We start from the raw sequence: 26145 nt of genomic DNA, 5'->3' as shown, positions 1-26145 counted from the left end.
TGAAGACCGGGCCCCATGCATATTTCATGAAGCTATTCCGGTTTTGGGATAATTCATCAGCTGTTTGAGCAAGGCTGATGACAAGGAACCAAGACTTACACTCTAAACCAAATGGGATCGCTGTAGTCTTTAAAAATTAATCAGTGTGGTGAGTTATTAATTGCCCCCCTTCTAATGCCGTTATAAAAGAGGACTGTGCGAGTTATCTATGTACACAGCTCGTGTAATCAGTTGTTTAAAGTCTCCACTCTGAAGAGCGACAACAAGCTTCTGAGCTGCAAATCAGCTTTGTAAATGCAAATAAAGAAGTCAACGAGAGGGTAGGCGGGGGAAAAAAAAACAAGATGGGATGATCAGTCATTTATTAAAGTGTATAAAACAAGAAAACACTCCAGTTCATGTCATTGTTTTATAACACGCGCACAATTTCAGTCTCCCTTTCTAACCTAACTCCATGCATTTACTCAACTCTCACACTTCAAGGTGCTTGATGCATAGTGCCAGGTTTATATCAAGACTAGTCCATAAATAAACCACATGAAATTGGCAGTAATTATTTTCCTACTAATTCAACTTTATTCTGAAAAATAAGGGCAGGTTTATCAAAAGGCTGCTCTGTCTTCCCCCAACAACACACACACATACACAATATTGATTCTTAACTATTGCATCTGAGTTTGAGTTTGTTGACATTTGGACCGACAAATTCAGCATGGATGTTTGTTTTTTTTAATTGATTAAATGAGTCTGAAAGGAATACATTCATATCCATTGGTGTATTATTTATGCCTGTGTTCAATATTGGTGGAGTTGATCAAAAGCATGAACTTTACTATTTGATGTTTTCCTTTGCAATCCAGAAAAAAAAAAAACCCCACAAAGTGGAGGGAAAAGTTACCCTGCAGCTGAATCCACATTTTTCTGTTTATTAACACAGCTGCTGATTCACTTTCTGATCATTTCAGTTGTAGAGGGTACTACTGTATTGAATTGCATGTGTATTTTACAGTTGTGTTTATCGCCTCTGAACGAGCATTGACTGCTCACATGATTTGCAGTCGTAGCACCAGTTGGACCTGGGTAATTCGTTAGTGAAACAGCATTTCAGATAGTTCTTCATGAGGCTTTTTAAATCTCTGAATCTGGACAATCTAAGCAGTGATATGGCACCTCATTCTTGATGTTGTAATAATGTGGTCAGTATGTCCTGTTTTGTCAGAGGGGCGATTATCCGTCACTTGTTTTGTTTTTGAAACGCTTTAAACAGATCAACAACAGACATGATAAATATTCAAGTGTGAAAACTTAAATGAATAGTTTTGATATTTTGGGAAGAAATGTCTTTCTTGCTGAGAATGAGATGAAAAGATTGATACCACTTAGCTTAGAGAGTCAGCTTAGCACCAAGAAATAGACCAGCCTATAACCTTGTAGAAACCACAACTTGATGTTTTTACGCTTTGGGTTTTATACCTGTTAACAAACAAGATGTAATGTGTTACTTAGCGTATTTTAGAGGTGCTGGTGAGGTGGATTTTGTTAGCTGTTTCCCCTTCCTGCCAGGATCTATGCTAAGCTAAGCTAACCATGTAGCTTCATATTTATCATACAGAGATGACAGTGATGTCGATCTTCTCATTTATGTCCTGGCGAGAAAGTGAGTAAGTTTATTTCCCAAAATATTTAACTATTCCTTTAAGACATGAACATATAATCAAATGTGCACAAATAATAAAAAGAACATACATATTTATTGAAAGTAGGCTAAATTGAAATGAAGAACCTTGAGTCTCCGCCAACTGTTTTGTCTTTATCTCAGTAACACTGACTTCTACTCCTTGTCACACCTGCTGTAGTAGCTAAATATGGTGCTGTCTATCCACCTGCGGTACGTGGACACAGCAGTGTAGACTCCAGGAAACTGAGCATCAGCACAACCTCTCCCCCACGACACCACGCCGTAGACCCGGCCATCACATACAAGCGGACCCCCAGAGTCCCCCTGAAACAGCAGGGAATGAACAGCAGGTGAGACATGCTATTATAGCAGACGTCCTAGAGTCATGCTTTACTGAGTAGGTCCAATGATGACCTGATGAAAAACAACTACATGTATGATAAACTATATATAGGAACAAAAATATATGTCAGGGCTATTTTTTTTTAATTTTGTTCAGACACTGGAAAAATTCATGTTCCAATATAAGACAGGCAACTATTCTAAAACTTTCCACATGCTCACAGACTATTGTGGCCGCAGTAAAAAGTTCCTCTTACCTGACAGGCATCCTTCCCACCAGTGCTGAAACCCGCACAGAGCATGTTTTCTGTGATGCTGCCGTCAAAGGACTCACTGTTGTTGCATTTTTGTGTGGAGACGATGGGCAGCTTGACGGTGCGGAGGGTGGAGGGGATCTGGCCTCCGCTGGGGCTGGTGTATCCCCAGCCTGACACTCGACACATTCGGCCCTCCGCTATGGAGGCGCCCTGCCTGGGCAGCAGAGCGATGGAAACGTAGCTGTTCAGGTAGATCGGGGCCCTCAGCTGGAGAGATGGTGGACAGTGTGATCAGCAAACAGACCTACTGAGGGCAACTAAAACTGATAGAACAACATCTAAAAAGTCCGCATACTGTACTTTTATAAGCATAATGTCATTGTTGTTGGTGGTCTTGTTGTACTCAGGGTGGGGTACCAAAAGATGGGGCATGATTTCTTGCTCTGTGCCCTCATAGATGGTCAGAGAGTAGTCTCCTGCTACTATCATCATTTTGTTTACCCTGCAGAGATAAAAAGCAGATTAAAGTTACCACACTGTGCACGCTGACCCACAATCGCTCTGTCATTCCTTACTGGGACACTTGAATAGAACAGAGCCATTGTTAATGATATTAGCAGCACGTGTGTTTCTTGTGCTATGACAAGTAAAAAAGTCATACTTGAAAAACTCCCACTAGGCTTTGCTTTCACTGGCAGACAGTTAAACTTGTCAAAGCAGGAAAAGCACAGGTGAGTAATAGCATTAATGATGGCTCTGTTACATCTGGGTGTTAACACTAAGCTGTGTCTGTGAGCCGACATGCACAATACCAGCTTCTTGGTACTGAGACACTTAACTGGAAGCAGCCTTTATTAAGGTTATTAATTACATCTGCTTTTCCTGCCATGACGTCAAAATGTCTGCCATAAAGAAGCCGTAAAGGTCTACTGGGATGAAACTCAGTATATTCCAACAAAACAAGCCGTAAGTGCATCCTTAGCTTGACACATTCTCACCTTATAAATCTGTTGCAGTGAACTTATTAACAAACACTTGCATTTTTTACACATACAGCAATTATGGAGTTATGTTTGTTGTCACCTGACAAATATTCACTCTACTTTTAGCTCTGTTTTTGTGTTCACAAACTCTTAAATATCTGGCTTTTTGGCTGCTAAGTACTCCATTATGCTCACTGGATAATTACTAACTGTTGTCTGTTTTTGTGCTGGCCAGGTAGTGTACAATGGGTTTGTCTGAGCTTTTTTTTTTAGTGCTGGATACTGGAACAACTGGAACACCACAGGAGAGAGGACTCAAATGTACAGCTCTAAGACAGTCACTGGGTCCAAAAATCTCTTTACTTGCCAAAAAGGTTCAGCACACAGGTAGAGAGTTAAAAGATCAGAGAAAGATAAGATAACCCTATCATCATGGAACAAAGATGAATTTGCACAAAGGGAGGGGAACACTATGAAAAACAATGAATGACTATGAAAGACAATGAAACACAGGTGGAACTAATCAGGGCAGGGAAGCATCACACAAGCAGGAAACACACAAAATACATTTTTGTAGGAAATGTAATTGCAACCTCATTAACGTAATGAGGATATATTGTTAACTTTTTTTTGGCAAGTTGCAAATACTTTGACACTTAGCATGTCATTAAAATGTTCTCAGACAACATTTTAGTTGTTTGCCAAATATATCTGATCTTGCAGTATAATATCCACCTGTAGTGATTACAGCTTTATTTAACTTTTTTGTTTAATGCATGTCATTTCATTTCTGATAAAAGGATGAAACTATACATATAACTATAGGTAAACTATAAATGAATAATAAAACAACAGTGACTCATCCTCGTCATTGGACCAGTACCTGCTGTAAACACCATGAGCACTTTGAGGACAGACACTGATATGTATTGACGTAAGTAGGTAACACTGACATTTGGGAGCTTGACAACCCTGGCAGTCCAATATCTCATTTAATAAAAGGCCAATATCCACTTGCTGAGGTACTGTTGTTACCTTAGAGACTGGATTAAAATCCAAACATTGTCTAAAATTATTTCTACCTCATGAGCCAAAGTGCTTGTAATCTATGTGAAAGTTTGTTGAGTCGCATGCTTGTGTTAGACTCCAGTACCAGAGCTCCATTGTTTCTGGTGTGCTTGTATCACTTTCAGGTGCTTTCTCTCAGTCTTGATAACTTGCAGCACACAATATCTGATATGCCTCGAAAATTTCTGGGTCTTCAAATGAAATCCTGTAGGCATGCATGTACACGCAGAGAAGTCAAGCTTAGGTCATCAAATGTCAGAAGGCTGAATCAGGACACCAAGATGTACACCCTGAACCGGGCCTTATTTTACCACTTCATCAAGTTTGTGTTTCTGCCTGAGGTGATGTAACTTTCATACTCAGTGGAAGGAGATCAAAGAAAAAAAATTAGCTCACCCAATGTTACAATGTGCTGCTGTGATGATCCAGTACTTATTTATCAAGGAGCCGCCGCAGATGTGCTGACGTTCTGTCGTCTGTATCGACACAATGTACTTTATTGAGTGTGGAACTGGCGCGTATCCTCCCACTATTCGTTCCTGTGCAATGTCAAGACCTGCGACACACACACAGAGGGAAATAAAAAGATTTTAGCTCAGATTGTATTTAGAGGGAGAAACACACATTAGTCCACAGGGTTTTTGTGCAGGCCGCACAGAACTAACACAGCTGTAATTTTATTACTGCAGCTGCAGCATCAGCAAGAACAGAACAAGTCATAAAGAAAACAACAGAGGACTTCACTGCACAGATGCTTCTGGCTCAGAACATCAATGAAAAACGGTTTCATCTCTGAGGTACCCTGATTCGCGGAGAGCATGAGTCTGACCGTCTACCTCTATCTCATGAGGGAGCTACGTGTTCTCATCACACTGACTGACTCGATTTGGATTTCTACTCTATATGTAGTGGTTTGAATCCAAAATAGCAGAGGCAGAAAGTAAATACGTACATTTTCTCAAGTACACGTTTAATCGTTGTATTTTATTTGATTATTTCCATTTCATGCCATTTTAAATTTCTTCTCCAGCAGAGAAGATTTTACATACACATATATAATGAGGTTATAAATGTTCATACATTATTCCAAGTTGTTAACTCTGTTAGCCTCTGCTAGGCTTCATTACTTTTAGGATTCAGTATTTCCCCATCAGAATTTTATTTCTGTCAAACAGGATTTGACACAATATACATTCACCCTCACCTTAGTAAATAAACTATAAGATAAAAACGTCACCGTATTCATGACAGTATTTCTGAAATCCTGACACTACCACCTTCTAATTGCTGTCCTAGATCCTAGATATCGATCCCAAGCTATAATTAGTGACAATGGTGCGTGTCAAGAGCAAAATGATAACTCTAAACAGTGAGATGAACACACACATATACAGGTGCAAGAAAGCATTATGTAAGACCTTGGAAATGAACCTTGACGAATGGGTCTCCTATTGTGTGTTGTGGGCAGAACTGTATAGAGTGAAATTTGACAGCACGTTCTTACTGCAAACGCTGCTAAACATGTATTTCAGCATTTACTGGTGATGTATTTAGCCGCCATTAATGCAAACAAATCTATTTTTTTTCCATAATCTGTACATATTTTCAAAACAAGCTAAAATACAACAGGAAAGTGAAAGTTTCTCAATTTTCAGCATCGTCTCTTGTGAAATTAAGCGGTTCTGTTTAGTCCCAGATCCTGGGCCTGTTCAAGATGTTTATCAGAGTCCCCTTTCACATTTTATCTTTGTGACATAATTGTCAGGCACAAAAGCGGGTGTTGGCCACAATTACTTATTGTTATTTTTCTTGTTAGCCTCCGTCTGTTGTCCCTGAGGTTTCAAATTCTTTTCATGAATAAGCACACTTTTACTGACCTTTTCATCTCAAAAGCTCTTTATCTCAGAAAGATATCTTTGCTGTGCTGAGTAACAATGTGCGTGTAACAGGAATTATAACAATGCCACTCATTATACTTAAGTTTAAAATGAAACTTAAATGTAAACAAGAAGATCAGTCACTTCAACATAGCCCTGCATCACAGTGGCAAACCAAACTGATTCTCACAAACAAAATGATGCAGTGCGAAATCTATAAGTAAAATATTCTCATCTTTTTCATTTCAAGTCAAACGTTTGCCCACGTTCCCCTTTCTGCATTACTCTGCTAGTGTGATTTATGATTTAAAGCTGTAAGATGCTCAGTCATGAATGAAAATGGATCTGAGTCACACTTTTTCTGCCAAAACACCATCTCAGGGGAGCATCAGAACTGAAAGTGCCACAGCTAAAAGGGATGTCTTTAAAAATTGAGAGAAGGGATACTAATAGATACACATTCAGTCCATGTAAACACACATTCAGTCTGTGAACCCAAAACTGCTGCTGTATGTTGTTTTTCAGGAAGTTAGACAACAAAGTATGCATCCCAACTGTCCATTGTAGTCGTTGTAACCCAGACGCTTAAGTTCACTGAATGCCCTTTCACACATATATATCCTGCAAATTCAAAATAAAGAAGCTTACTCACAATTTACTGCCAGTACCTCCAACAGTATACAAAGCAGTAAAGATTGCAGGTCCATAGTGAGACAATGGGAACAGCAGTCTACACGCAGAGAGAGGCTTCACCTGTGTGCTACTTGTCTAATCTTAATGGGAAGGCATCGCACCTGCACTCTCGGGTTTCTTATAGTTCTTATTTCCGTTTCCATGGTCACCTCCTTGTCCTGGACGGATATATAATTGAAGCCTCCACAGCACGGCCCCTTGCCTCACCTCTTCCATGACCTACTCAAGCTGTCCTAAACTTGTCCTATACTTGTCCATTGTTTATATAATCACCCACTTCTTTGTTGACCCATTTACTGACACATAAAAGGTGAAGGATATACTGTCAGTTGTGTTGTCATGACCCTGTCCTTCAGCAGAGTTTTATCATGTTATGGTACAGCTACTATGATGCTGTAGCTGTATCAGCCATGCCTCGATATTTGACATACTGCAGCTTGGGAGTGAAACTTCCATTATGCATCAAATGGGCCGCTGTCATCCTAAATGAAAGAGGAAGGGTCTCTGCAGCTCTTCATCACTGTACAGTCTCTCCTCATTGATTTCCCCAGGAAGGAATGATGAGGGCTTTGACTGACGACAAGCAGCAAAAGCTTTTGTATCAGACCAGGTCGAGCTGCTCCACATCTATTCTCGGGCCAGGTGTCATTAAAAATGGAGCACAGCTCCGGCAGGTCTCATCACCGTTACCGTCCCTCTGTGGAGTTCCTGACCTCAGCTGGCTAATAGCCCTCTCGGGTGCCCTCCCTGCTACTGATAGCTGTAGCCGGGCCCTTGGTACCTCTCTCATCCCCTGAGTGCTGACCGCTGCCTTTTTTCTGCATGACCCACTCCTCAGTTCAAGTGCTGTCATCATTACACATGGCTGCCAGCTCTCACATTCATCTGTCTGGCCCTGGAATGACAAGCCAACTGTATATCACACAGCACCACGCTTTAATCCAGAAGCATCCCATCTGTTTTAATACACTCAGTCACTGTTAACTCGTCAGCTGACTGGAAAAAGAGGTTGCTGGTGAATGATTTGTGTAATTATATATTATTAGATATGACTACTGCCATGTTACACTGTGCTAGTAATCATTTGTTATTTGCTTATACACCAGTTATGGCTGCTTCAGGAGAGAAGTTACAGTTCTTGACAAACAAAGTTATAAGTACAAAAATCCCTTTATATCTGCTTTCAGCTACATTATATTGTGTTAAAAACTGCTATATAAGTTTTGCACATAAAAGCTAAATGCGTGGGTTACAGTGTTACCATCTGACATAAATCCTTTAGGGGTGTTTAATGTCTTTATCAGCGGTATTTGATTTCATTCCATCTGTATGACTTGACAAATGTCATAAATAAAGCTTAATTGGGGCTGGCACGTTTCCTGAATGCTTTAAAGTGCACTTGTGGTTTGCAAGTAATCTGTGTTGTTTTTAATTACTGACATGAGAAAGAAAAAAAACTCAGCTCACTTAAGAAATAATTAATTAATGACTCTGTAACAAAATGTTTAACTGGAAAGGAGCCACGTAGATCCTGGGATAATCTTAGTTTACAGTCTTTGGAGTGGGGTGGCCCTAACGGCTTATCAGTGCCAGCATCACCATCATCACTTCTCCCACAGCACCTCTGACTCAGCACTGACTTCCCGATCAAACGTTATGCAATTTCTCCTTCAGTTACACATATGTTCAGAAAAGGAAATTGCAAATATGTATTATTTTACATGTCAGTAAATGCCTGATAATTACCTTTAAGTTTTCCTTCCTGAAGAGAACAGTGTAACTTTGCAACAGAGACAGCAATTGGTCTCATAAGTAATTTACTCAGTAAATAATACAAATCATATCGTTCTTTCCAGGAAATTTTTCTAATGCTTCATTTTACAGGTTTTTTTTCATCTATCTATCTATCTATCTATCTATCTATCTATCTATCTATCTATCTATCTATCTATCCTCGCTGTCTGTCTGACTGGGCAGACTGGGAGTAAAATCGCTGTTGTCAGTCTAACAGTAACTGAGGAAAGCAGCCTACCAGTTTGTCAGATTGTGATAATGTAAATAAAAAGATTATGTGTGGGAAAACATTATTCTCCCAATCCATGACGATTTGGCAGCACGTCAACAACTGCCCCATGTTTAGGTTAGATTTATGTCTATTTCTAACTGTTTTTAGTAGGAATAGTGGTCATAGATGTGTCAGTAGCCACATTGTTATTATCATCAGTATTAATTACTACAGTATTAGTTTTTTTTACCAGAGTATAGTAGTAGTATTAGTTGCCGTTAGTTTTATTAAGCTTCACTGATCACTGAATAATTCATTCTTATGGTGAATTTCAAAGCCATAGTCATACAGTGTCTGTGTAATAATTCAGTGAGATACTGCACTACCGTGTACGACAAAACCAGGGTGTGTTGTGCAGTAGAACCATTGTGTGCATATAGTTTGAAACCTATTGTAATGAAGAGAACAAAAGGTACAGTTATACAGAGTAACCTGAGAGTAATGAGGTGTTTATGTCCCTTGGGTTCTCTATATGTCCCCAGACAGTATGTAATTCCCATAGATTTAAAGGGAAATCACTAAAGAAATAAAGGCTTTAACCTGGTTTTGATCTGTGTATACAGCATATTACAAACATTTCAGCATGTAGCAATGTGGTGTTAGATACAGACAATAAAACTATCGAGGTCAATCACAGGGTGCATTACTGCCTGTAATGACTTGTTTTTTAACTAAACTTTCAATTAAGATGTTGTGTGTTGATTTGTCAGGGATACTTGTGTTCAAATGCTATTTTAGATAATAAAAAGTATAGAAACATGAGTTGAACCACAGACTTCAAAGAGCACTGCTGTTATCTTTTCAGATTTAGTTCAGTAAATAAAATTCAGACATCACTGTGACTTCTTTTTATAACATCCCTACAATCACACAAAAAAATTTCATCACATCAACAAGGCCGTAAACTCGGCCTCTGTGTGTGAGCTGGTGATGATGGTGACCGTGTGGAGGTGTTCCCATCCTAAATACCTTCATATCCCAAGGTGCAAGCAGTAAACCAAGGCTCAGAAAAATAACATAATACAGGAGAACGCCTTAGCTTTGTCAAGTAGTAGGTCAGTTTCATTGTTGTACTGCGATCTGGTCGAAGTACAGAACAAGACGAAAAGATAATTTAAACAAAAGATTTAGGTAAGGATACAGTTACACTATAAAAGGCAACAGGAGAGCATTGGCCCCACCAGTTGGAGATAAATCTGAAGATTGCTGTGTTTGGACTTAACAGGTAAGTACACGGTGATTCTAACCCTTTTAGTTCAAATCTAATCATCAGTTTACAAGAGGCTGTCCAGAATTCAGAGTGTGATGGTGTTTTAATTTTTAAAAATCTGTTGGAAAAGTGTTTAGTATAGCACATGCTAAAATTGCATTAAAATGTCAAATAGTACAGTATTTTCAAAATAAAATCACAGTGATAACAGTAGAGTATGATGATGAATCATCACAGAATTTTTTTTAAGCTCTGATATTTAGGATTCTAGGATTTTAGTCAACAAGAAGGTTGTGATCTTTTTGTCGCTAATTAGTTGTACTTCAGTACCTTTCAGCAAAATTAATAAATAAATAGTTAATTAAAGAAAAAAGGTAGAAAATGCCTTCAGGTGTCATACATACACCTAAAGGCATGTCTGACTCTTCTTCTACTGTATATGGAAGCTGCTAAAAGTCATATTTCTCCATTGCAGTGGATGAGTAAAACTATGGGCTCACTGAGGAGGTCCACTGTGCTGCTGCTTTTGACTTTCTCAGTATCAGGTAAGATTCTCAGTTTTTAATTTTTACTTTCCTCTTTAGTGCACCACAGAACATTTTTGTAAACCAGAATTGTTAAATGCCTGACTCCCTGCCTGTTGTCTCTGTCCACAGAGGCGTTTGCAGCGAGGATCATTGGGGGTCAGGAAGTTGTGCCGTACTCCATCAAATATCAGGCGTCCCTGCAGTCTGAGACCGGGCAACACTACTGTGGAGGAACCTTAGTGCACCCTCAGTGGGTGGTGTCTGCTGCCCACTGCTGGAGACCGTAAGTACTGACACTAGATATTACCAGACAAAGGAAGGCAGTTAGGGTAATGCAAACTGATGATGTTTTGAGAAGAGCCAAAATGTTATAATAAACGACTGTGTTGATATATGATGAGGGCAGAATGTGTTTTTGTGACAGCAAAGATGTGAAATTGTAATTTTTATTGTATTTTGCAGCTAAGTTTCTGAAGCTCTTTCTTTTGGCCTTCAGGAGCACTTTGATGAGGGTGGTGTTAAGTGAACACAGCCTGACCGCCACAGAAGGATTTGAACAGATCTTCAATGTCTCAAAAATATATGTCCACAACTACAACTACAAGACATTCAACAACGACATCATGATCATTAAGGTAAGCAGAAGAATGGCAGCCTGAAATAGTAGATAGGGGACATTGAGCTCTTGACCTGTGCTTGGTCACCGTCTCACAGAGGTGATGCCGTAACTTTGTCTTGTGTTACAGCTGAGTGAGCCGGCACAGCTGAATGCCAATGTCCAGCCAGTTGATCTGCCTGATGAAAACACCCCTCAGCTTACTGATGACGTCTGCACCGTGAGCGGCTGGGGTGTGACACAGATTTACAGCTTCTACCTCTCCCCTGTGCTACGTGCCGTGGACGTGAGAATACAGCCGTACTGCAGTTATTACTACTGGGGCAGGATCACGTCAAACATGCTGTGTGCTGGATCTCGACTGGGCGGCAAAGATTCCTGCCAGGTACAGGAAGATTTATGTTGTTTTTGTTTATCTTTATGTGCTGCATAATTTAACTACATAACGATGTAGCACAATGTTGTCTTGTACAGTACACACTACCTTTAACGTTAATTTTCATTTTAATTTACATGATCTGTATCATATGCCTCTTTGTTGCGTGTTTTAATGTCTGAAAAGCAAACTGATGTGTTGTAGTACATACTAACACTGAGCATGCCCACGTACTATTTCAGTAACTTTTTAGGAGTGACAGCAGTCATGGCACTACAAATGAACACTAAGAGTCATTAGCCATGCTAGTGAATCTGTGAGGCTGTAACACACCAAAGTCTAATCAGATCATCTTCTCCAATGGGGTATTTGTGGTGTAAGTTTTGAATTTGCCAGGATTTGCCTGGACTACCTGTGGTGTAAATATGAAGCTTCTACTCTCTATCATTCTTGAGTTGTGTTCACAATGTGTCTACAGAGTCACAGATGCATACTGTTTTTTCACTGCAGACTAGTGTATATCATTCAAGACTGGAATTGGAAAAAAAAAAATCCAAAATATTGTTCATCTCTAATTTGTCTTGGCGTTCCACAGGGTGATTCCGGTGGTCCCCTTATCTGCAACGGCTACTTCGAGGGCATTGTCTCGTGGGGTATCAGCTGCGCAAACCCATACTTTCCTGGGGTTTACACCAAAGTGAGGAACTACGTACAGTGGATCAAATGGATAATCGACAATGACGCACAGTAAACAGTCGCCATGATCCTTGATGAGCACACTGCAGAGATCTAGATTCATTCAATTTGAAAACAAACTAACAAGCTGATTCATGACGTTATTTTCAGTGGCTTCATTTTTATTACTAATAACATTTTGTGTTTTTTTCTAGCACTAAATGTCAAATTTACATACTTAGTTTATTTGCATATATAGAGCCAGGATTATCAGTCATTTCTTAATATAGGTTTTCCCGGAAATATGTCAGTATGCTTATAATTCAGTGATTTTCATTCATTCATTGCTCAGAAATGAGATAAATAAATAGAAATAAACACACTACCATTATGATTATTATTGGTAGCATTTGTAGTAGTTGTAGCAGCAGCAAAGATGTTAAAGCTGCATTAATTAGAAGAGCTGGGTAATATGGTTAAAATCATATCCCAATTTTAGTCATTTCCCAATTATAATACTGAATGACCACATATTTATTTACTATTTTAATCAAAAGACTACATTTAATGTGAAAGTCGTCGCTCAAAAAACACCTTTCATTTAATGCATTGCATTGGAAATATAAAAATATTAATTGACACAACATAAAGGACATTGTACCAAAGCACTGGGTCTGTACACTGGTTAGTGACACTTTCCTAATAGGAGCTCTGAATGAATGAATGAATTAACCAGCCACAGTGACAGTAAAGATGGGCTGTTTTTCTTATGGTTGTCTGTATATGCTTTGAGGAATCTCTTGCCTTGTCTTTACAAGAAATAAAAAACAAACCAATAAAGTTGACTTATCTCAAGCTGTGTCTTCACCCTCTAGTGGTCAAAAACCACTGAGTGTCAAAACTCCACACCGACCGCCTAGAAACTACTTTCTCACAACTTTTTGCAAACATTTTAGCTATTTTTCTTTACAGGATATTTTGTTGTACAGAAATAGAATATAAAATAACAATAATAATAACTATTGTTGTTGTTATTATTATTGTTATTACTGTTATTATTAATAAAATGAATATTTAGGTCAGCTGTCATTCTAGCGCATGCTCAGTAGCAGTTGTTTTGTTTACGTAAGCGTGCCCTGTCCTGTGTCAGACAGTGGAAGTGTAGCTGACACAGGCCGGACTGCGAAAGCACAGCTTAAATTACCTCTGCAGGTAAATTATGTCTGTGAAACACGCCATTAGCCGGGGGCTCGAGTTGGGCCGGTCGGTCTTTCAGCTGGGTCTCCTCAAATCCGGTGGCCGAGTCGCAGCAAAGCTCCGAGCTGACCGTTTTCGTGTAGGCCCGTCGGTCCGCACCGTTCAGCCTCAGGCTTTCCTGCCGTCCCGGTACCGCTATTACCGCACCTCTCTGAAGGGTCTGGCGGCTCAGCTCCAGTCCGCCGGCTTCAGGAGGAGGTTTACCGGCGCATCCCCGCGAAACAGGGCCGTGTTTTTGGCTTTCGGTCTCGGCGTCGGGCTCATCGAACAGCAGCTGGAGGATGACAGAAAGAGTGCGGCGACATGTCAGGAGATCCAGGTATTCCCAGATAAATCGTTGTTCTATAAATACTGTATTTCAGCACAGTTTTGCGGTAGTTGTACTTTCTTATTATCCCCATTTCATGTTACTACTTCTACTCCACAACATTACGGGGGGAGACATTTTACTCCACAGGCTATATTTATCTGGCAGCCATAGCATGTGTGTGACTAAAAAGTAGATATAAGTAATAACATTCTGCTTAATACTTCTTCCTTGGCTGAACCTGTTACTTCATCTGGCCTAAATAAAGGATGAGATCTGCATGCAGCCACCTTTCTCATCCAAACAAACAAACAAACAAAAACATTTCTCCCAATCTGCAGGCTGTATTTAGGAAGAAAAGATTCCAGAGCCCACTCAAGCCATTCACCGCAGGATATAAACTGGAAGATTACATTATTGGGAACCAGATCGGGAAAGGCTCCAATGCCGCTGTGTACGAGGCTGCAGCTCAGTTTGCCCCTCCGAAGGAACGTGACAGCAAGTGCACCCTGGTGCAGCTGAGAGAAGACGAAGAGGAAGGAGAGAAGACTCGATCTCTGACATGCTGCTCGCTGAGGAACTTCCCCTTGGCTATCAAGATGATGTGGAACTTTGGGGTGCGTATTCTGCCGTGGATATGTCTCCCGGGGATGTCTATTTTAGTTCTCAATCCTCTGTGGGAAAGCAAATGTCAGGCACACATCAGCACTGACGGGTCTTTTTTGATGCCATTTGTTTGCAGGCAGGTTCATCAAGCGAGGCTATATTAAAATCCATGTCACAGGAGCTGGTGCCTGCAGGCCCCCTGGCCTTAAAGGAGGAAAAAAAACAAATTACTGTGGATGGGTAAGTATTTTCTTTGTTCTTTACTAGTTCTGTCGTATTTAAAGTAATTAACACGGTGTATGAAAGATGTTCATGAATCGCTGTGACCTCATCTGTTTCTACATTCAGACAATTTGGAGTCCTGCCCAAAAAACTGTCAGCTCACCCTAATGTGATCAGAGTGCACCGGGCTTTCACAGCAGACGTTCCATTGCTACCAGGTGCCCAGGAAGAGTATCCAGATGTGCTGCCAGCCAGGCTTAACCCTGCCGGCCTGGGCAACAATCGCACTCTTTTCCTGGTCATGAAGAAGTAAGACCTGCCACCTTTCACCCTCATGATCAAATCTCATACAGGAGGAGAATTAAAAAGCTTTTAAATCAAATGTTACCAGCTTCATCTTAAAAATATCAAGATTTTAGTCCCGATTGATTTGGCAGCACCCATGGTTACTGATGGTAACATCAAGAGCAGTTAATCATTCCAGGTCCCAGAATTCTGGGGGCAGCAAACATAACATTCGGTGCTCAGTGACACTGAATATCCTGAGGCTGCTTCACAATAAAAGCCATCCCGTGTTTCACCAATTGAATGCTTTTAATGTGAAGCAGAAGGTGATGTTGAGTTTACATTATCAGTAATTTAAAGCAGCTCTGATACAGCTGTAGCAGTGTGGACAGTGAGGTAAAATTACAAACAGTCTACCACTAATGAAAACCACTTTGTAGAGAGGTAATGACAGAATGTAAAAGCATTCAGTGACTGCTACATAAACGGTATCAAAAACTGGATCTGATTTCATGACAGTCGTGAGGATAAGATTGCATTGCCAGCCTGTCTTCTTCTGTGCCCTAGCTATCCGTGCACATTGCGACAGTACCTGGAAGCGTCCACGCCAAGCCGCAGGCAGGGCTCTCTGATGGTGCTGCAGCTCCTCGAGGGGGTCGACCATCTGTGCAGACAGGGTGTCGCTCACAGAGATCTCAAGTCAGACAACGTGTTGTTGGAATTTGACTCAGGTGAAATAAATGACCAACACGTCTTCCATCAATAGGAGATCAGATTAAACTGAAATGCAGGTTAAATAAGTTTGAGATTTGACTCCATCGATTTCTCTTAAAATTTCAGTTGATTTTGCTTTTATGCAGATGGTTGCCCTCGTTTAGTGATTACTGACTTTGGCTGCTGCCTGGCCCAGAGGGACGCGAGTCTACAGCTGCCCTTTAACAGCATGTGGGTCAGCAGAGGAGGGAATGCCTCGCTTATGGCACCTGAGGTAGGCTTAAGTAGCTCTTTATTGTAATTATGGAAAGGAAAAATGTCCAACTGCTGCTGAGACGTCTCTTATTGGCCCCCTAGACTCAGAGATGAAGAAAAATTTTGGCGACTTGCACATGTCTTATCAAAGACATGACTTGGATATAACCAGTATTTACCAATACATGTTCTGTCATGAAAATGTTCTTAAATGTAGTGTGGAATGTGAAATGGAATTACCTCAGCAGCTCAGTTTGCATTTACAAATTGTGTGTTTTGAAGGGGTTGTCATTTTGATAAATGCAGATTCACACAAATAAGTTTTAACAGTTTGCTGTAACTAACCATATGTTTAATCATTTTCCATGATGCTTCTGCCCACAGGTGGCCACTGCAGTTCCTGCGTCTGGTGTGGTGATTGATTACAGCAAAGCAGATGCCTGGGCGGTGGGTGCCATCTCCTACGAGATATTTGGGCAGCGTAATCCGTTCTATCGAGCAGTGGGACTGGAGAGCAGGAGTTACCAGGAGAAGCAGCTTCCTTCTCTGCCCTCCAGCGTTCCAGCTGATGTGCAGTTCGTGATCCGATTACTCCTCAGGAGGAACCCAAACAAGGTAGAGCGGCGGTGGGGAGGATTTGTTAGGACACAGTGTACTCGGTCGATGATTGATGTGATTCAACTGAGTGTTTACAGGTCTTGGAAAACTCTGAAAATCACATTATCTAAGCATTACTGTGAAATGTTTTAACGAGTTTTGGTAATGTTCAGTAAAGTTTTTTTGGCCACTTGGGGGCATTGCAACACAACACTGATCTGCAGCATTATGTCCATAAAACATTGACATGGCAGATAAAAAAAGAAACTATATAAGGATACAGATGTTGAAAATAGTATAATAAAAAATAGCTAAACCCTTACTCACTGATGTTTTTCTTACTCTGCAGCGCCCCAGTGCCCGTGTCGCAGCTAATATGCTACATCTGAGCCTCTGGGGACGGAAGGCCCTGGTCGATCAGGACAGTGCAGGGATGAGGAAGCTGGCTGACTGGCTGATGTGCCAGTCTGCTGTGGTTCTCCTGAAGGGCTGCAGTGGACCCAGTGGGAACAGGGTGGAGGCGGAGCTTCAGAGGAGCTTTCTGGCTAACCTGGACCTGGAGGACCTGCGCACCGCTGTGGGCTTCCTGCTGTATGGACGAGACCAGCGTCAGGCCTGCATACTGTCTGCATAGATACACTCAAACACATAACTTAGAGTCTTTAGACTGGGATACTAGAGTTAAAACTTGCTTTTGTATTCAGTGAAACATCTATATTTGGAAGATTTAGAGTCTCAGTCAGAGGTGCAAACGCACCATACTCTCACACTGTTATTCATCCTCTGTGACAGTGAGTGTATTCCAGGATTTATTACAGAGTGTCAAAGGTGTAATTCACCTTTTTGATATTCCTGGTCCACCCTAACCCAGTGCTGTTTGTGCTGCTGTAGGTGCTGATCTGCATTTCTCGGAATGAGTTCTCACAAATTTCTGAATTAGTTTCACTCTGCATCACTACACCATCAGTGGGAGTTTAACAAAGTGCTACTAGTACCCCTAATGCAAAATGCAATGTGTGTTTTGAGTGCAGTGCATCATTGACAATAGAGACTATGCAGCTGGAGAAATAAGCTCGGCATCCCTGTGCTTTCTGTGTTTGATATCTCCCTGAATTAGTCTTAAATTAATTTAGGACGAAATATACTACTGGTCTCTGGTAATTCTAAGCATGGATATTTTCTTTTACAAGCCCTAATGCACTATTCAAATATTTGTTAGGCAAGATAAAGGTGAAGGCCAATACAGATAATTTAAAGTAATAATATACTGTACTTGTTGGACTCTACTGTGTAGGGTGACGGTAAGATTTACATACTCAGAGGTAACACACATCACATAAACTGCTTATTTTGTCCACCAACAAAACTGTCATCTGCACAACTCACAATGATGATGAGGGATTGCGTGGATCTTATTATTGACCGACTTTATGGATGTGATTTTGTTCTGGTTTTGATCCTGTGGTTTGCACTTTATGTCCCTGTTTGCACATGCTCAGAGCCATTGTTATGGCTTACTGGTGTTGGTTTGTAGCTGTCGTATATATGATATTAATTATATTCTTATATATTGATTTGAATGATTGGAATAGAGTGGCTTAACCTTTCACACCTCACTATCATCTGTTATCAAAACCAGTCAGTAAAGTCTACAATTTCAGCACCTTTAAATATCACATAATCATGTGGTCAGTTAGGAATAGAAGATAAAGAGTGTGTGTGTATTGTTTTCATACGAAAGATGGAGAGAAATATTTTGGATAAATGTAGATTTTTCTGCCATGTTTCAGAATAAAGGTACCTGTCTGAAAAGAGCTCTGGACTGATTGTACAAGTCATTGTTTATTAACCCCTCTTGTTTCTAAGTTTCTGTGAGTTAAGTGAATTTAGATTAATATGTTGACAGTTGGTTATGCACACAGTAATATGGCATAGGATTTAGGATTTCAAAGATTTTGGTGGCGAAATCCCCTGCAACCTACATTTCATTTGTCACGGTATATTCACAGGATATTAAAAAAAAAAAAGGTCTGATAAATAACACACAAACAACTTCACGTTACAGGAATTTTATTTAGGACAGAGCCAAACTGGCATTTTCATGATTGTACTCTGAACATGGTTAAACTGATATGTAGTAGACTTTTCTGTTTGGAATGTATCTAGGATCACACTGAAATCAACTGTTTCCTGTTTCCTGTTTTCTTTACATCCCTTTTAATACTCCTCTCCTTCCTCCTCTCCCTCACCCTCAATGGAGTCGACTCCGACCTCCTCATAATCCTTCTCCAGAGCTGCCATGTCCTCTCTGGCCTCAGAGAACTCTCCTTCCTCCATACCCTCACCCACATACCAGTGAACAAAGGCACGCTTAGCGTACATCAGATCAAACTTGTGGTCAAGCCGAGCCCAGGCCTCTGCAATAGCAGTGGTGTTGCTCAGCATGCACACAGCCCTCTGCACCTTGGCCAGGTCTCCACCAGGAACCACAGTGGGAGGCTGGTAGTTGATGCCGACCTTGAAACCAGTGGGGCACCAGTCCACAAACTGGATGGAGCGCTTGGTTTTGATGGTGGCAATGGCTGCATTGACATCTTTGGGCACGACATCACCACGGTACAACAGGCAGCAGGCCATGTATTTACCGTGGCGGGGGTCACATTTCACCATCTGATTGGCCGGCTCGAAGCAGGCGTTTGTGATCTCAGCCACTGAGAGCTGCTCGTGGTACGCCTTCTCAGCAGAGATGACGGGGGCATAAGTGGCCAGAGGGAAGTGGATACGGGGATATGGCACCAAGTTGGTCTGGAACTCTGTCAGATCAACATTGAGGGCACCATCGAAACGAAGGGAAGCAGTGATGGACGACACAATCTGACTGATCAACCTGTTCAGGTTGGTGTAGGTAGGACGCTCGATGTCGAGGTTCCTACGGCAGATATCGTAGATGGCCTCGTTATCTACCATGAAGGCACAGTCAGAGTGCTCCAGGGTGGTGTGGGTGGTCAGGATGGAGTTGTAGGGCTCCACCACAGCGGTGGACACCTGGGGAGCTGGGTAGATGGAGAACTCCAGCTTGGACTTCTTGCCGTAGTCGACGGACAGACGCTCCATCAGCAGGGAGGTGAAACCAGAGCCGGTGCCACCTCCGAAGCTGTGGAAAACCAGGAAGCCCTGAAGACCAGTGCACTGGTCAGCCTGAGGACAGAGAGGGAGAGACCATGATCAAATATATGAGATACAGTTATATGATTTAATTTGCTATTCTAAAACAACTCCTGCTGCTCTCAGTTTACCCACCAGTTTGCGGATCCTGTCCAGCACCAGGTCAATGATCTCTTTGCCGATGGTGTAGTGCCCACGGGCGTAGTTGTTGGCAGCATCCTCCTTACCAGTGATCAGCTGCTCAGGGTGGAACAGCTGCCGGTAGGTCCCAGTGCGCACCTCATCTGAAGAGACAGATTGAATCACAAAACGACTTGCGAGTTAGACAAAGTGAAATCACGAGGCAACAAGATATCTATATTTCTGGGAGTTTACCGATGACAGTGGGCTCCAGGTCCACAAAAACAGCTCTGGGGACGTGCTTTCCAGCTCCAGTCTCACTGAAGAAGGTGTTGAAGGAATCGTCTCCTCCGCCAATGGCTTTGTCACTGGGCATTTGTCCGTCCGGCTGGATCCCATGTTCCAGGCAGTAAAGCTCCCAGCAGGCATTGCCAATCTGGACTCCAGCCTGACCAACGTGGATGGAGATACACTCACGCTGGGATGAAGAGAAAGAAGGTTTGGATTAAGATTAATTTCTGAATAGGGAACAGAGGAAGGAAAGAAACACATGTAAACTTGAATCAGTGAGGCCTTTCAAACTTTGATACCAGATATATAGATATCCTTTAAAATAACCGCAAAACTGCACAAACTGTATCAGTTCATTTGCTCCAACTAGCATGAAAAGCCTACTACTATTTACAGTCTATTATCTATGACAGCATGTCTAACTGAAGGTCTATTGTTTCTTTCACTGGAGCCCCTGCATTTTCTACTGCGACATAAGACTGTGTCTACTGCGCATGGGATTACTGTAGAGAGAAGGGATTATCTAGGTCAGACATGTTGCAGTGTGCTGTCTCTTTAAAAAGCCACATTAAGATTCTCCACTGAGGTTGTGTGCCATCAGATTCCTTCTTTATTATATATACATGTTTTTTTTTTTTTCTAGTATATGGTGAATTGAAATATTACAGGTGTCTTAGTTTTATGTAACACATAAAGACAGTCAGAGGGATTTATCATTTCACATAAAATGATCTTTATTACAAGGGGCACTGGGCTGATGTAAATGCATAAAAGCTGCATAAATGGCCAGAAAATCAGGCTGACAAACCGGTAGCAATGTTAGTATAAGGCCAGTGGTCAAGCACTGGTATCTAAGCTGATTTGAATGTGTTATGTGGAAAGAGGATTAGACGTTTGCAGTGCAGGAATGTATTAGACTACATTCTAAAAAAAAAACTGTAACCCTATCTAATTTTTAATTCTGTGACAGTAGGAATACTGACTGTGAATTTTTAGCCATAACTGGCTTCAGAATGTATCAAGACAAAAGAGGGTAACGTTGGACAAATATCCCAGAATCGAACGGCTTTCACCCACATTTTCCTCCGAATATAGGTTAGACGTAAAACAACAGAGGTAGAGATAAATGTTGGAAATTGAATTTAATCTCGTACTTACCATGATGGCTTGTCGATATTATGCAATGTAATGAGACAAGTCTGCGGAGTGTTTTGCGTCTGCGATGTGCGGTGTCTGAAGCTGCTCTGACGCACTCTCTGCCTCTCGAGGAGGACAGGTGAAGTGCGCAAATGACCAAGAAAAAAAAAAAAAAAACCACTCCTCCGTCTGTCGCAGTAACTGTTTCACATCCAACATTAAATAGGACCTGTACACCCCCAAAACCTTATGTGGAGGATTCGTGATTATTTTATCTGTATAAGGTATGGATTCCTCTGTGACACGTGATCTTGTCCTATAAGGCTCTTACAGATTTGTTATTGTGCTTTTTTAGATTAAGGTTGTTGCTTCTTGCATAATTTTTCATTCCCTTTCAAAAAAAACTTTATTTGTAATACTGCTAATTTACAGGAGCAGGAGATTTTTAACAGCAGTTTTTAGTTTGGGTGTGCACTGTGTGGTCAGCATCTGAAAGTGTAAATTAGTTAAGCACTATGAAAAATGCGTGGAAGCCAGTTTATATTTTTATCCGTTTCCACTAGAAACGGATAAAAATACAGATGAAAGGTTAGAGACAAAAAATACGAATAAATACTCGTAGTGACTAAATTTGTTAGGACTTCTAAAACCAACAAAAAACTATATTGTATAAGTATATTGTAACTGTGACTTTGTAATTTGTATTTTTGTGAATCATACACAAGTGAAAAGCAAAAAGTTGACTCAATAGTTGATAACACACCATATAACAGGCTATTGCAAGCAGCTGCGTTTTTATTAATGAATAATATTTGTCAATAATTAAATCTTCTCTTATTAAGACATGGGTTAGTTAGGATTATTATATATACAACTGTGTTTTACGTGTTTTTACAGGTAACAGGTGGAGTTAAATTTGTTGACAAATACTTTAATAAGCCTTTAAATCTGTTTACAAAAACATTATAGTGTGTTTAGATTTTTATCGTGCTTAAATTTTGATCTATTTGTTTTTTTGTGTGTTTGTTTTTTGTTTTTTTTCCTGGTAGGGGCGGGGCGCCCCTCCCACCTACTCCGTTACTGTTTTGTGGACTCGTGCTGCCTTCACGCTCACAACCAAGTCGTAACTTTGAAATCCACATGCACGACCAGACAAGAAAAGAAACGAAATGATATCTCACCAGGGGAGATATCATACTGTGCGTGGTTTTCAGACGTGGTGCGTTCAATACAACAAGGAATGACCACTTCATTGAACATTAAACACTGCCCTGGTGTACTTTCTGTCATTTCCCTGTGTCCAATAAGAAATGGGATGTTACGAGCTCACAAGGAAACACTTGAAGTAGCAGCACAAGTCCGTCTCACCACAACTCACACAGCTCGATCCATATTAGACTCACAACTCTGCAAATATGTTTTCATTTTGGAGGAACCTGAATATAACTCGCAGTATTATTTCGCCGTATTGTTCTGCAGCTGACTTCCTCTCTCTGCAGCCGCGACAAACTTTGGGCCTGTGCAGCGACAGGCGAGTTTTCTGCGTAAATCCCCACAGAAAGTACTCAGGGAAACGCTTCAATGTGCCGCCGAGCGCCGAGTTTGTTGCACGGGTGTCAGGGATCCCCACCATGGCCAGATTACCTTTCCAGGAGACGGCGGACGGACTTGACGCGGCCTTTGTCGGCGTCCCAATTGATACCGGGACCTCCAACCGACCCGGAGCAAGGTGCTGTTTTTTTCTCTGCAGCTGCTGTGGAAAAGTGTGGGCCTGTTGCTGCTGTAATCATACAGTGTCATGTGTCTCTTGCAAGAGTCCCTATTACATTACACCATTACTTTGTGGTTACAGTATAACGTCCTTAACAGCACCGGCATTTAGCTGTTATTTTCAGGTTTATAAACTGCAACTTGGTTCGTAAGTTTTTCCCAAGACAGCTGAGCATATGACAGTTCATGTAAATAAAGTAGAAATACTCAAAGTACAAGGTAATGATAACAGTCCAAAATGACCCAGTTTGCTTTACAGCTTTAGATTCAAATATTTCAGCCCTGAAATGAAATCTCGTATTTTTCCTCCACCACCACAGGTTTGGGCCCCGCCAGATCAGAGTAGAGTCTGCCATGCTGAGGGCTTACAACAGTGGCACCAGGGCTGCGCCGTATGAGTCCCTTATGGTGGCTGATATTGGGGACGTCAATGTGAATGTGTATGACCTGAAGGACACCTGTAAACGCATCAGGGAGGCCTACAGGAAGATCCTGGCTACTGGATGTATCCCTCTGACTATGGGTGAGAAGGACTAGATGAAAAAGAGAGATTGATCGGTTCAGCTACATTGACAGAGAGTCAGTGTAGCTCAGTAAATGTTTCATAAGAGCAAAGAGCTGTTGTGTCTGTACAATTATTAGCCATTTAAATAGCCTTATAAACTGAGGTGCATGCTCGATCAAAGGTCAGATGTGAAGGAAGTTTTGGTGTCTGCAGGTGGCGATCACACAATTGCATATCCAATCCTGCAAGCTGTTGCTGAGAAGTAAGTAGGTTATGTACCTTGGCCTGGATGCTGATATGATCCATATTATTAGGACTTCAAACAACATGAGCAAATCAACCAACATCTAGAACAAAGCGCAGTCCAAATCCAAATCTAAGAAACTCAAGCAAAAACCCAGTCACTTCATACATCGTGTCCTCGTGCCTCACTCAGTCTGTTCTGTGACATTTTATCAGGCATGGCCCAGTGGGTCTGGTCCATGTGGATGCTCATGCTGACACCAGTGATGTGGTGTTGGGGGAGAAGATCGGACATGGGACTCCATTCAGACGCTGTGTGGAAGAAGGGCTACTGGACTGTAAGAGAGTGGTCCAGATCGGCCTGCGGGGTTCAGGCTACTCTGCAGATTCATATGAATGGAGCCGCGCCCAGGTACTCTGCTACAATACTGTCAGTCTTGTATGTACAGGTACACAGCACAGGAGTTGTTCTCATGAGTAGGTCTGACTAAATGAATGTAGGGCTGAAACAAATGATTACTTTAATTACTGATTAATCTGCTGATTATTTCCTCAGTTAATTGACTGAGTAGTCAGTGAAATTTAAAACTCCATGCCATTTTCCCAGAGTCCAAGATTACACCTTCAAATATCTTTCTTTGACTGACACACGTTTCTTTGATGATGAAAAATCTATAAATTATTAAACTATTTGGCAGTTCATTTTCTTTAAATCTACTAATAAATTAAAAGAACTCTTAAAAGAACTTTTGTAACTGCTTTAATAAGATCTGAAATTAATACCAACTATTTATTACCACATGATCAGACAAGTATGGTCAAGTGTGGTGTGCTTTAAAGCTCCAGTGGACCTGTTTTTGTTTGGACCTGAAAACAATCTTTTAATAATAATCTCATTCCTTATTTGTATATTGCGCAGGGTTTCCGTGTGGTCCAAGTGGAAGAGTGCTGGTTCAAATCTCTTGCACCTCTGATGGCTGAGGTCAGGGCTCAGATGGGCAGCGGTCCCGTATACCTCAGTTTCGACATCGATGCTCTTGACCCGGGCTTTGCCCCTGGAACAGGCACGCCAGAGATAGCAGGGCTTACCCCCATCCAGGTAAATATGATGCAACAGGCTTTAATCCTTCTAAACTATCGTCTGTGATTTTTAAAAAAGATCTTATGACACAACTCTGTCATATTACTATTTATATTAAGAAATTAATCCACCACTTCCACATGTACAATTTAAAGAAGGAAAATGTCAAAAGAGGAATTCGATTAGTTGTTACTGATGCTGTTAAAACTAATTTCTTTTAGTCTTCAGTATGGATATTGATGCATTTTTGTTGTCTTGGCTTGATTTAGGGAGTTGAGATTATCCGGGGCTGTCGAGGTCTGAATCTTGTCGGATGTGATTTAGTGGAGGTGTCTCCACCCTATGACACCACAGGTAATCAACACATTTAATTTCTTGTCAAAATATATATTTTAACAACCACCATTTATACTTTTTTTTCCTTAACAGGGAACACTGCACTGACGGCTGCCAACCTCCTCTTTGAAATGTTGTGCGTCCTCCCAAAAATGAAATATTACTGATCAGAATTGAGCACACAGTACAGGATAGGTAGTGTGTTAACAATCAGCACAGCTACCTGAATACCAAATGACCATGTTGTTCTGCTGAATATGCCGGTAAGCAGGGCAAGTTCTGCAACAATGGCAGTTTTATGTTTTAATCAGTGAAACATCCGATTACAACCATCAAGGGGATAAATGTAGTATTGAAAACCAACTGAAGCATTTGACAACTTTCATAAAATTCATAACTACAGCATGTTGATGTTCATGTTATGAATATAATACATTCAGCTTTCAAGCTACATTAAAATACAGAATAATATATCATGATTATGTACAATGTTTACATATTACTGTGCCAACGGTTTATGTTGAGGAAACTAATAAACAAGGCAAGCGCATATTAAGTTTGACTTTAATGTGTTTGTAACTTCACATAATATATATTGATATGATAATGAATCTATCAATCATGGACACTGTGAAGCTGTTTGTTCTGTTTTCCACATACCGCACTGAAAAAGACTACACTGTCTCTCATGTCCAAAACATGAGATCCATAAACACACACACACTTTTCCCATTGCCCTATGAAATTACAAAAAGGACAAGGCTGTGAGTACATGCTTTTAGTGTCAGCAAAGTCCCTGTTCTTCTTGCTGTAAAATGGAAAGGGACTTGTCTAAGTTAAATCTGCTATAGCAACAACTGGGGTAAGGGAAGACCGTAAAAGAGTGC

The 26145-nt window shown here is 41.0% G+C and overlaps 5 protein-coding genes across 5 annotated transcripts; 3 read left to right on the top strand and 2 right to left on the bottom strand.

Moving 5' to 3' along the window:
* Positions 1 to 1831: 1831 nt before the first annotated feature.
* Positions 1832 to 6912, bottom strand: LOC121192777 (trypsin-3). The gene is made up of 5 exons (XM_041054656.1): positions 6858 to 6912; positions 4725 to 4884; positions 2638 to 2779; positions 2278 to 2544; positions 1832 to 2002 (listed from the first exon to the last, which is right to left on the bottom strand). The coding sequence occupies exons 1-5, from the start codon at positions 6910 to 6912 to the stop codon at positions 1832 to 1834; spliced, it is 795 nt and encodes a 264-aa protein (XP_040910590.1).
* Positions 6913 to 10612: 3700 nt separating this feature from the next.
* Positions 10613 to 12443, top strand: LOC121191421 (trypsin). The gene is made up of 5 exons (XM_041052561.1): positions 10613 to 10718; positions 10830 to 10983; positions 11197 to 11335; positions 11447 to 11701; positions 12288 to 12443. The coding sequence occupies exons 1-5, from the start codon at positions 10613 to 10615 to the stop codon at positions 12441 to 12443; spliced, it is 810 nt and encodes a 269-aa protein (XP_040908495.1).
* Positions 12444 to 13498: 1055 nt separating this feature from the next.
* On the top strand, positions 13499 to 17904 carry pink1 (PTEN induced kinase 1). The gene is made up of 8 exons (XM_041054635.1): positions 13499 to 13943; positions 14273 to 14548; positions 14674 to 14777; positions 14886 to 15068; positions 15612 to 15775; positions 15905 to 16032; positions 16398 to 16628; positions 16960 to 17904. Exons 1-8 carry the CDS (start codon positions 13587 to 13589, stop codon positions 17242 to 17244), a joined length of 1728 nt encoding a protein of 575 aa, XP_040910569.1. The 5' UTR covers positions 13499 to 13586; the 3' UTR covers positions 17245 to 17904.
* An 816-nt stretch (positions 17905 to 18720) lies between these two features.
* LOC121192766 (tubulin alpha-1B chain) lies at positions 18721 to 21423 on the bottom strand. Its single transcript, XM_041054646.1, has 4 exons — positions 21345 to 21423; positions 20151 to 20373; positions 19911 to 20059; positions 18721 to 19808 (listed from the first exon to the last, which is right to left on the bottom strand). Exons 1-4 carry the CDS (start codon positions 21345 to 21347, stop codon positions 18828 to 18830), a joined length of 1356 nt encoding a protein of 451 aa, XP_040910580.1. The 5' UTR covers positions 21348 to 21423; the 3' UTR covers positions 18721 to 18827.
* Positions 21424 to 22676: 1253 nt separating this feature from the next.
* agmat (agmatine ureohydrolase (agmatinase)) lies at positions 22677 to 25802 on the top strand. Its single transcript, XM_041056469.1, has 7 exons — positions 22677 to 23052; positions 23414 to 23616; positions 23812 to 23860; positions 24058 to 24253; positions 24761 to 24940; positions 25192 to 25276; positions 25352 to 25802. Exons 1-7 carry the CDS (start codon positions 22739 to 22741, stop codon positions 25423 to 25425), a joined length of 1101 nt encoding a protein of 366 aa, XP_040912403.1. The 5' UTR covers positions 22677 to 22738; the 3' UTR covers positions 25426 to 25802.
* Positions 25803 to 26145: the final 343 nt, after the last annotated feature.

Source organism: Toxotes jaculatrix, chromosome 2 (genome assembly GCF_017976425.1).
Source record: "Toxotes jaculatrix isolate fToxJac2 chromosome 2, fToxJac2.pri, whole genome shotgun sequence".
Lineage (NCBI taxonomy): Eukaryota > Metazoa > Chordata > Actinopteri > Toxotidae > Toxotes > Toxotes jaculatrix.
Note: the sequence above shows the minus strand (reverse complement) of the source record. Positions and strands in the feature narration are given on the sequence as shown.

Bases quoted from the DNA above. Each gene is read 5' to 3' on its own strand.
- agmat (XM_041056469.1), top strand. From the start codon at position 22,739: ATGTTTTCATTTTGGAGGAACCTGAATATAACTCGCAGTATTATTTCG. The intron at 23,053-23,413 runs GTGCTGTTTTTT...CCACCACCACAG, and splicing joins TCCAACCGACCCGGAGCAAG to GTTTGGGCCCCGCCAGATCA. The intron at 25,277-25,351 runs GTAATCAACACA...TTTCCTTAACAG, and splicing joins TCCACCCTATGACACCACAG to GGAACACTGCACTGACGGCT.
- pink1 (XM_041054635.1), top strand. From the start codon at position 13,587: ATGTCTGTGAAACACGCCATTAGCCGGGGGCTCGAGTTGGGCCGGTCG. The intron at 14,549-14,673 runs GTGCGTATTCTG...ATTTGTTTGCAG, and splicing joins AGATGATGTGGAACTTTGGG to GCAGGTTCATCAAGCGAGGC. The intron at 16,033-16,397 runs GTAGGCTTAAGT...TTCTGCCCACAG, and splicing joins CCTCGCTTATGGCACCTGAG to GTGGCCACTGCAGTTCCTGC.
- LOC121192777 (XM_041054656.1), bottom strand. From the start codon at position 6,912: ATGGACCTGCAATCTTTACTGCTTTGTATACTGTTGGAGGTACTGGCA. The intron at 2,545-2,637 runs GTACAGTATGCG...CCATCTCTCCAG, and splicing joins ATGACATTATGCTTATAAAA to CTGAGGGCCCCGATCTACCT. The intron at 2,003-2,277 runs GTAAGAGGAACT...CTGCTGTTTCAG, and splicing joins GTGGGAAGGATGCCTGTCAG to GGGGACTCTGGGGGTCCGCT.
- LOC121191421 (XM_041052561.1), top strand. From the start codon at position 10,613: ATGGAAGCTGCTAAAAGTCATATTTCTCCATTGCAGTGGATGAGTAAA. The intron at 10,719-10,829 runs GTAAGATTCTCA...CTCTGTCCACAG, and splicing joins TTTGACTTTCTCAGTATCAG to AGGCGTTTGCAGCGAGGATC. The intron at 10,984-11,196 runs GTAAGTACTGAC...TTTGGCCTTCAG, and splicing joins GCTGCCCACTGCTGGAGACC to GAGCACTTTGATGAGGGTGG.
- LOC121192766 (XM_041054646.1), bottom strand. The intron at 20,060-20,150 runs GTAAACTCCCAG...CTGTCTCTTCAG, and splicing joins CCTGGAGCCCACTGTCATCG to ATGAGGTGCGCACTGGGACC. The intron at 19,809-19,910 runs GTGGGTAAACTG...CTCTGTCCTCAG, and splicing joins TGGACAGGATCCGCAAACTG to GCTGACCAGTGCACTGGTCT.